Source organism: Euprymna scolopes, chromosome 26 (genome assembly GCF_053919585.1).
Source record: "Euprymna scolopes isolate OS-2025 chromosome 26, ASM5391958v1, whole genome shotgun sequence".
NCBI classification, from domain to species: Eukaryota; Metazoa; Mollusca; class Cephalopoda; order Sepiida; family Sepiolidae; genus Euprymna; species Euprymna scolopes.
In genome coordinates this window covers 23,879,753-23,891,061 of record NC_136507.1, presented here as the reverse complement: position 1 = coordinate 23,891,061, position 11,309 = coordinate 23,879,753, and the positions used below count along the sequence as shown (strand labels likewise).

The 11,309-nt window shown below is 33.9% G+C and overlaps 1 protein-coding gene across 1 annotated transcript; it reads right to left on the bottom strand.

Annotated features, from left to right (window-relative positions):
- Nucleotides 1–10,008: 10,008 nt before the first annotated feature.
- Nucleotides 10,009–10,845, bottom strand: LOC145247801 (general transcription factor II-I repeat domain-containing protein 2B-like). Its single transcript, XM_080109436.1, has one exon. The coding sequence runs from the start codon at nucleotides 10,843–10,845 to the stop codon at nucleotides 10,009–10,011; it is 837 nt and encodes a 278-aa protein (XP_079965562.1).
- Nucleotides 10,846–11,309: the final 464 nt, after the last annotated feature.

Below are 11,309 nucleotides of genomic sequence, written 5' to 3'. Positions count from 1 at the left end.
ATATATATATATATATATATATATATATATATATATATATAAAAGTGAACGTGTCTGTCTGTCTGTGTGTCTGTCTGTCTGTGTACATTTCCCTACGCAATAACTCTGTCAATTTGTAGTCTATAGACTCGAAATTTGAAATACCGGGTACTGAGATTTGGGATAATCGATGTGACGGGTGTCAGCCAGAAATTTGGCTGTTAAGGGGTCAAATTTCAACGATTTGACCTTTAAGAACTCTACCAAACTCCTCCGACAATTTTGGGTCTAGACACTTGAAATTTTAGATATAGATTCCTTAAACCTGGATCTAACTTAATAAAGTGATTTGAGCCCGAAACTATAAATTTTAAGGGGTCATAATAGGGGTCAAAGTTTTAAAAAATTAACCATTTTTTTGTTTTTTTGCTTTTTTTGCACAGCATACACCTCCAAACACCCGAGCAACGCCGGGCACCCCTGCTAGTATATATATATATATATATATATATATATATATATATATATGTATATATATATACATTTCTCTTTTATCCTTTTATAGACGATGTTAATAAAGTCATATAAAATATTAATATAGATATAGATAAGTATATTGATTAACTCTTTGTGTCTAAGTTACAAACGCATATCACGAATCCATCTTTAACAGACAAAGTTTTATGGTAATATTTCTATATGGGTTTACTTTTAATAACAGAACGTGTAGATAGGAATGATTGATTTACTCATTTTTGTTTGAAATTTATTAAAGGAAAAACATCGTGCAGACCGCAAAACTTTCAAGAATATATATATATATATATATATGTATATATATATATATATATATATATATATATATATATAAATGGCGAATGAACCCTTTTTCGAGGTCGACGGCCAACTAGCACCGTGTGTGTTTGTATGTATGTATGTGGGTGTTTGGGTGGAGAGGGCTCCCGTAAGCCTATGTGAAAGCAACCTTTCTAGGAGAAGCAAATCTCTGATTTATAAAAAAAAAAACATAAAGCGGGAGACCAGTACCCGCATTAAGCTTGTCTGCAGTTTAACTTGTTGCTTGCTATCTTGCTTTGGCTTGTTGCTGGATCTCAACATTTTGAAACGAGAGAGAGACTTACTTGTCGTACAAAGCTAAAACTCTGTAACATCATCTGTGTATAGATACTCCCTCAGGCATTTGTCTATTAAAATGGTCCTATGGTGATGGAAGTCATTTTTAGGTTCATGGATTTTAAGTGTTTGAGGGAGTGGCACCCGTCTGACAAGGCGTTTCAATCATCATCATATATATATATATATTATTTATTTATTTAAAATTGTACAGAAGGTCAGAAAAACATTGGTACCGTCGGTTTCAAGCCTTATATAAGCGGGACAGTTTATGGTAAATAATGTTAGGCTTTCGTCAGCCATGTTGTGTGACAAGAGCCTAACATTATTTACCATTAACTGTCCCTCTTATATTAGGCTTGAAACCAACGGTACCAATGTTTTTCCGACCTTGTGTACAATTTTAAATAAATAAATATTAAGCTCTTATATTGAAGTTTTTCTTTGTAATCGCGCACTTTGTTCGAATTCTTTCCCATAAAACAGTAAACAAATATATATATATATATATATATATATATATATATATATATATATATATATATATATATCTGTAAATGGTTCCAGAAAAATAGATTACGTCTTATACACACAAACTGACACACACGCTTGCGTACACACACGTATACTCACACTCACACGCGCACACACACAGACACACACAGACATATATATATATATGTGTGTGTGTGTGTGTGTGTGTGTGTGTGTGTGTGTGTGTGTGTGTGTGTGTGTGACGTATTCTATTTTTTTCCGGAACCGTTTACAGATCTAAGGCTGCTAAGATTCAATACAGAGGCGAGGATTTTCCATGTCGCGCGTGCTTTTAAAAAGCGAAATCATAAATTGTTTGGAAGTTTGAAATGATTTAAATTTCTATTTTTTTTTTTTTTTTTTGGCCGCGAAATGAAACTGATTTACACACGAAGTATTGATTGCACGCGATTCAAACATGCGATCATAAATAAATAAAAAGAAAACCTCATAGCACGTGCGAATTATTATGTGTTGCCGCCATTTTTTAACCAGCTAGAATAAAAGAACGCATCGAATGATTGAAATATTATCATTCTTTTCAATTTTCAATAAGTTGCTCAATGGGTGCCAAATATACTCATATAAATATATATATATATATGTATGCATATAAATAAGTAAATAATAATGATAATTCATAACATATATATATACATATATATATAAATATATATATATATCTATATATATATAAATCTATCTATCTATCTCTCTCTCTATATATATATATATATAATGATAATACATAGCATATATATATATACATATATACATATATATAAATATATATATATATAAATCTATCTATCTATCTATCTATCTATCTATCTATCTATCTATCTATCTATATATATATATATATATATATATATATATATATATATATACGTTTTATTTTTTATTACCATATTTTTCTGTTTAGTTACATTATTGTTTCAGCTACACGACCAGGAGGCTACATGACGGCCACAAAACGGTCGCGTAGCTGAAACAATAATGTAACTAAACAGAAAAATACGGCAATAAGAAATAAAACGCATATTTGCTCTACAACAGTTTTTAGCAGTTTCTTCAGGTTTTTACTAATTACCATTTCTACTATATATATATACACACACACACACACACACACACACACACACACACACACACACACACATATATATATATATATATATATATATATATATATATATAGAGAGAGAGAGAGAGGGGTAGTATTTTATTGTCATTAATTGTTTATCTATAGATATGACAAATATATATTTACTCGTAGGGAAACCCGACGTTGCCCGCGTTTGAATGATGATCAACGGGTATTTTACACTCTTATATTTTTATTGTCATCTGAATCCATGAATTCGCCCGGGTGAAAGCTTTACATGCGTCAACGCAGTTACTTAGACCAAAATATGTTTTATTCTACATTGCACTCTAGAGAACCTACTGTTTCTTTTAAAACATTGAAAAATTTACGTGCGAGGTTTGAACCTATAAACCACATCATGCAAAACAAAACAAAGCAAAAAAGACGTAAATTTTCAAGTCTTATAAAATTCTTTGCAGTTGAAAAAAAAAATTCAGATATTTACACGCGGAGTTTTAACCTACAGACCACGTCATACAAAAAAACAAAACAAAAAAAAAAACAAACAAACAAAAAAAAAACAAAAAAAACCCCTCAAAACACGCTGTCAACTTACTCACAGTATAATTGTTCTATCATTGTTGCTCAGGCACGACATGGAAAAATTGCTTTATCGATGATAGATAGATTAAAATAACGGTTTCGATTATCGGTAATTCTCAAGGTATTCACAGACAAAACTTAATTAAGATCGCTCAGACTTACACACTGATCTTCTGTAAAATTTTAAGAAAATCTATTCAGCCGTGTCAAAGTCTATAGGAACGAACAAGTTGCATTTATATATATATTTGTTTATTATATTTATTTATATATGTATTTATGATGTACCGCCGTGTGTGTGTATATATGTATGTGTATGCGGAATAGCTGTCTCTATAACGTATTTAAACACACACACACACACACACACACACACACACACACACACACACACACACACACATATATATATATATATATATATACGTACAGTGTTTCTTTTAATGTATTTGTGGCATTCCGTTATGTTACGGCAGTATCGTGTGGTGTGTATATACATCCCTTACAATGTATGTGCAAATATACCGCCGTCACCTTAGTGTGCATATACAACGTTCATATAATTAAGGTCTAATGTTCATACCGTAGCGATTGTATATATGCACATGAAGCGCATCTCTGTAAATGTATGTGTAATCTATTTTCTATTCTATCCATATGTATAAATACATACTTATGGTAGTTTTTATTACTATTATTTTTATTTCAGCAAGTTTTAAGAGATCAAAAGGCTCCTTCCTGGAGCTAACACTTGATTTCATTCTGAATTAAATTTATATCCGAGAGGTCTTTTAAGAATAGACGCTGTTCCCTTTATGCCTGCTATTTGGATTTCGTTACAGCTTGGTCTTCCAGAGATTGCTTCTAAGTATTTATGAAAATTCTTTTTTTTTTTTTTATTAAGTCAGTTGCTCCTGTCACAACCGGTAGTGCGTGTGTGCGTTAATACATATTGATTTACAGTTTAACAATACAGTTCTTTAACACGTATATATAAGAGCTTCTCTGCGTGGCACAGACAAAGGATGACATACCTTCTTTTATCGTTCTTTTTCTCCAATGGATGACACTTGACTTGAAAGTTCTGTATAAGAATATATCCATAATCATAGGACACACCATATATATATATATATATATATATATATATATATATATATATATATATATACATATATGTATATACATATATATATATGTATACATATATATGCACATATGTACATATATATATATATATACATATTTATATATATAACACAATTTATATATATATGTATATATATACATATATATATGTATACACATATATATATACATATGTACATATATATACACACATATATATATATTTATATATTTATTCATAAGTTTTGCTTTCAGTTTCGATTCATGCTGATGCACTCAACTGATATGAATATACTTTTTTATTTTTGAAATCACAACTTTATAATATACTAGACTACACGTGACCCGTTGAGTCATTATATGTTAAGGCTAGCTATGGAATAGTGAGTATATTAATTATGATAAACATATGCCCACTTGTAGATACAACTATGGCCACCACTTGGAATATTAATAATTACATTGCTTAACATTCGGAAACTACTTATTTGGTGAAAATTTAAATGCGATATCTGTTTGCAGTATACCCGAAAACCTTTAAAAGTCATCATTTTAAAGGAAAATTTAAAGGAAAACTCTGTTCCGTCTGCCTGCTTCCCATCTGAATACAACTTGGATCTCTTCAAGTCCAACGTTAACAAATTCCTAATGAACCGCCCTCTTAAGTAAACACTTCTTTAAATCTCCACACCAACGTACTGTACTTGCACTAACACTTAATCCTGAGTGGCTTCCGGGCCTTGATAAGTGGTGACCACCGTGTAAAAGAAAAAAAATATTAAAGTCGAAACCACATAAAAATTTACCAAATTCTTCTATTTTTATATTTGATCAAAAAATGTTAAATTATGCAGTGTTGTTTATCCGAAACTTTAAATTTTTCTGACGTCACTTCCGCCGAATGGCTTTGTAAACAAAAAAGTGAGATTCTTAAGGAAAGCATTTATAACGAGTCAACGATTTTGATTTTGCAATGTTAAATGTTTTACGTTTGTTTTAGCGTCTCTAATTGTAGCATAAAAAATGAATTGACAAAGTTTTAAACTGTTTGAAAAATGAAAATGAAAGACAGTATTTTTTTTTTAAATTAAAGCATTGTACTAAAAACTTTTGTGGCATTTTCTGAAAAAATTCGGATTGGATTCGAATTATTGTTTCTTTTGAAATAAAAATTGTTTGAAAATGAATCCAATTTCCAATGAAAGTTTCTAACACCAGATAAAAGTTAAATACCATATAAAATGAAGTTTTAAAAGGCAAATCCCTATTTACAATGCCCCCCCCCCACGGAACGGTTTTTAACGTGGAGAAAACGAACAAAAATTAAAAATTGTCTCTGTCGTGAAGGATTTCTCATCCACTGACAGAGAACAAGAAATTGAAGTGCGGCATCTGAAGAACAGATACTACACTGTGATCTCGGCCCAAAGGACAAGTGTTAAAAGGCAAGTCTTTAGTTGGTCTTCTGGAGTAGTTTTCCATAATGTTATAAACTTTGCCTTTGTTCGTTTAACTATTTGATAACGTTTCAAAAAAAAATGTCGATTAATAAAAAAGGTTCCATGGCTTTGTTTTCATGTAATTACGTATGCGCAGAATTGTTCAAACCGAATTAACGGTTTTAACGCCCAAGTAAGCAAGCAAGCAAGCAAGCAAGCTGATCTAAGTTTTATAATGATATAGACAAGAATCAATAAAAATTTGATTCTAAAATGATATATACAAAATCTGTACGAATTAAAATATCATAATTAAGCGTATCTTATGACCGGGATAGGCCAGACGTCTCTGCTAGCATAGATAAATACTTTTGCAGTTTTAACAAAAGAGATACAATTATATCAGAGCTTCTCCATTTTTGTTGAACATCCACAGAATGTCAACATCAATATAGTACATATAGAAGAGTCCGCTGTAGAATTTCGACAGGTCTTATTAGTGTTTATAAGAGTATTATTCAATCTGATTTTATAAATTAATCGAAACCGTACTTTTCATGATTTTTTTCCACCTATAACAGATTCCAAACGAGTAATGTTTTCAATGAATTATGAAAATTATATTTGGAATTGTGTTTTCCTATAGTAATGCTTCACTATTTCACTAAAATTTTCTGCTCGGGTTAATCTTCCACTTTCACTTAAAATAATGTTCCTACTTTCACTGGCGTATTTTTTTTTTCTTAGGAAAATGTATTCTGACATCAATGTATTTGGTTTGTCTAAGAGCAATGCATTCTAGTTATACGGGAGAGGTATATTCTGGTTGTCTGAGAGCAATGTATTTTTGCTATCAAAGATAAATAATTACCGTACCTATGGAATTATATATAATATCTCTATTCAAACGACACAAAACTAATGTTAGCTTTAAAAGATTTTCGGAACCTTTTAACCAGCTTGAGTAGGAGTATTCCCCAAAAGTAATGTTTTCAAAGAGTATTTTTTAAAGTCATGTTCTAAAGTAGTAATATTTTCTAGGAGTAATGCATTTTATAAGTAATAGTTTTAAAGATCATTCATTTATTTATTACGGACTATTATCCTCATTTTTTTTAGTTGTTTTATGACGTTTCGGGCAACTATTCCTCTGGCCTTCGTCAGGAGGTAACCGCGACGGGATAGGAATTCTGAATCTCCTAACATTATCCACATCAATTACTGCCTTCCATCTTTGTTTTCGTCTCACCACATTTTGACGAAATAAGCGCCTCTATCCACTGCGCTACGAGGCCCGTGGCCCAATGAATAGAGACGTTGAATCAGTATGGTTCCAGGTAAGCATTGTCTGAAGATTGCGGTTTCAATCCTACCCAAAGGCGGCCAGAGGCTTATATGGTAAAAACGTGGTAAGACGACAACAACTATTGAAGGCAGTAGTTGCTGAAGATGCATTCAAGAGATTCAGACTTTCTATGCCGTCGAGGATACCAGCTAGCGAAGGCCTGAGGAATAGTTGGCCGAAACGTTATGAAACAACAACTAATAAAGATGAGGATAAAAGTCCGCAGTAAATAAATTAATGAATAATACTCATCTCATTAATGAATTTTAAATATTAATGGGTAACGTAGTACACACGTTTACATACGCGATTAGCTGTAGACAGTCGGTACCCAACACGTTGTAGCAGAGTACGTTGCAAAGAACAGAAGACAATTTTTTTTCTGTAGTAACAACGACATTTATTTCCGGGTACTTTCTCGAATAACACGTTATCCGGCTTCTTTTTCTCAGACCTCTGTTCTCGAGAAAGTGGTCGTCTTTTCTGTGCACACGTTTTTATTATAGTATTTTTCTTTTTCCTTGCCGTGACGTCACTTCACATACGGCTCGGCCTTTGCATAGGCGTGTCTGCGCTCTATTCCGAATTATTCTGCTATTAATGGATTCTCAGAATACTGTATTCGAGGAATATGACTTATTATGCTGCCTATATGCGACAGACTTTAATCGGCATAAAGATTATTCATTATTCGTTGGTACGTCGTAAAACAAAGCGGCGGACCTGAAGGAGTTTATTCCCTTGTCTCTTTATTATTATTTTTTTTTTTTCAAATTTTCAGCGGATTATCGAATATACACAATAAATACGAGACGCTAAAACAAACGAAAAACGCACTTCTTTGTTTACAAAATCACTCGCCGGAAGTTACGTCAGAAAAATTTTCAGGTTCGGATGACTAACACTCTATATACTTTATCTTTTTTTAGGCATATATAAAAATAGAAGTTTTGGTTTCGACTGAACATTTTTCTTCAAAATGATGACTTATATAGGTTTTCGGATATGCTGAAAACGACTATCGCATTTAAATTTTCCGCAAATAAGTAGTTTCCGTGTATTAAGAAATGTAATTCTTCAATTTTATATTTTAAATGATGGACATCGTTGTATTCGCAAGCGCGCATATGTTTATCATAATTAATATACTCACTATTCCATAGCTAGCCTTAACATATACTGACCAAACGGGTCACGGATTATCTAGTATATTATAAAGTTGTGATTAAAAAAAAAAAAACATAAAAACAAAAGAAAAAAAATAACGCAAATATTTAAATATTAAAATGTGATACTCTGCTTCTAATGCAAATCGATAGCTGATTTTTTTACATGGAGATCACCACTTATCAAGGACTGGAAGCCACTCGAGGATAAGTGTTAATGCATGTACAGTAATCCATGGGATAGTATCGTAGTAATCATTCGTATTGGAGATTTGATAAAGTGTCTTACTTAAGGCGGCGATTCATCAGGAATTTGTTTATGTTGGACTTGAAGACATCCAAGTTGTAGTCAGGTGGGAAAAAGGCAAATGGAAGAGAGTTCCACAAGCGTGCTCTTCTAAGAAATAAGATTTGGTCATGGAATCTACGCTTTGATTTAAGCACAGATAAAAGTGGGGACAATTACTGACAGTGGTTTCAGCTAGACAGGTGTTTTTCGTGAAAGATTGGTGAAGGGGACCAGAGATTGAAGCTCGGGCGAGCACTTGCCATGGAAATTACGATAAAACAAAGACAGGCTCGCAACGTCTCTTCTATGGGAGAGAGGTTGCAGGGACGAGAAAAGAGCATCCACCACTAAGCTACAAAGTCTATTTTGTAATCTGTCAAGGCAAGATAGACTGTTTTTAGTAGCTCCTTCCCAGATGTGGCAACGGTACTCCATCCTTGAACGTACTTCGCTTTTATACAGATAGAGAATTGCATCAGTAGTGAGATATCTTCTGGAGCGGTAGAAAGATCCAACCATTTTCCCAGCGACCTGGGCAACAGACTTGATGTACGTGTTCCATTTCAGATTAGGAGTAAAGGTCAAACTCAGAAGCTTTTCAAAACTGAGCCTCCCCAAGACGAGAGCCATCCATTTCATTTGATGCCAGATGGGGATCAGAGCATTGATGATGTAAAGATAGGAGCTTGGTTTTGGATGCATTAAAAGTAACCAGCATCCTTTTCCCCCATTGTACCACGCCCTCCAGATCAGAAGATAGAGAGAATCAGAGAGAACTTTGTCATTTACAGCCTTTGATGTGTTGCCATAGATCAGGGGTCACCAAACTTTTTTCACAGTGGGCCGGATAACTGAAAGAATTACGAGCGCGGGCCGCATAATCATTCTGTTCAATACTTGCAAGCCAGAACAAAAGCTCTGGGGAAAAAGACGAAAAACTAAGTTTAGCATTCCATGTTAATCAAAAAACAAAGATAACCGACATTTTATTTACTAAAAAGTTTTCAAAGAAGGTGACGTAAGCAAAAAGATAGTTACATCAAACCTAGTGTGCACATATCCGAATCTCATAACCCAAACAGCCAAAAAAGTTTAGTGAGATTTGTGAAACTGACGTGTGGCTTTCAAGATATCATCAATGTTTGGTTTGGAATTGCTGCATCCAATCAAGAGAATTGCTTTCAAATGATCATCAGTCAATCTCGTTCGATGTGTTGACTTCACATACTTCATTTTTGAAAATGTTTGCTCACAGACATAAGTTGTTCAAAACACTAATGCCATACCAGCGGCAAATTTCTTCAATTTCGAAACTCAGGATCAGGTAAGCAGCGGTAAAATTCAACAAGTTTTCCTTCTCTGTGCTTCTCTTTCAACAAGTCATTTGCTTGCAAATCAATGAGCTCCAACTGTAGTTCAACTGGCACATCATCAAGGTTACAATCAAACGGATTCAGAAGAATGTCACTCTCAGTTCTGTCGAGATCTGAAAATCTCTCCAAAAAATGCTTCTTCAAGTCACAAATAATCCTTTTTGGAAAATCGAGGTTGACATCTTCAGCGATTGAAGCGCAGAATTCTCTGAAACAGTGAAAATGAGAGAAGTTTTCTCCTTCCAGTTGTGCTTCAAACAATGACAGCTTTCTCCGAAATCCTTTGATGATTCTGTAGAGATCACTGACGAGGTTATCCTTTCCCTGAGGTTTCAAGTTCAGTTCATTCATGTGGGATGTGATGTCGACCAAAAAAGACAACTTTGACAGCCAGATAGGATCTGACAGCTGTGGATCGGCTCTATCTTTTTCAGTGAGAAAAACATCCACTTCGTTTCGGAGCTTGTAAAAAGGAAACAAGACTCTACTACAGCTGAGCCATCTCACTGCTGTGTAATAAGGCAAGTCACAGAAATCAGAATTAATTTCTTCAAGGAAAGCCTGGAACTGACGGTGATTGAGCGCATTTCCCCGAATGAAGTTCACATGAGAAACGACTGGTTTCAGTACACAAGAAATATCTAAGTCTTTCCCACAGAGTGCTTGCTGATGTATGATGCAGCGTATGAACAGAGCGCCTGGAATTTGAAGATCTTCCAACTGAGTCCTGTTCTGCCCCACCAGACCCTTCCTCCCTCCAGCCATATTTTTACGTCCATCAACCGTAACACCTCGAAGCTGATTCCAGGAAGAGAGTTGGGCCCAGGATGGACCCCTGAGGGACTCCAGCATTAATACGGTGGGCGTCTGATTTCTTCCCATCAACCACTACTCTTATGAGCCTATCAAAGAGAAATGATTTCATTATTGAGAAAACATTTCCAGTTTTACCGTAGCTGGAAATCTTGTGAAGTAGGCCTTTATGCTATACCTTATCGAAGGCCTTCGATATGTCAAGAATAATTGCCCTGGAAAGGAAGCCTTTGTCGAGAGATTCACTAATCCTATGAGATATAATCGTTAGCACATCTGCTGTAGATCTAGCAGAACGGAAACCATATTGCATGTCACTAAGAAGGTTATTTCTGCTGAGATGGTTGACTACTTCTCTATTTAATATGGATTCAAGCAGCTTACTTATGACAAACAGGAGACTTATTGGTCTGAAC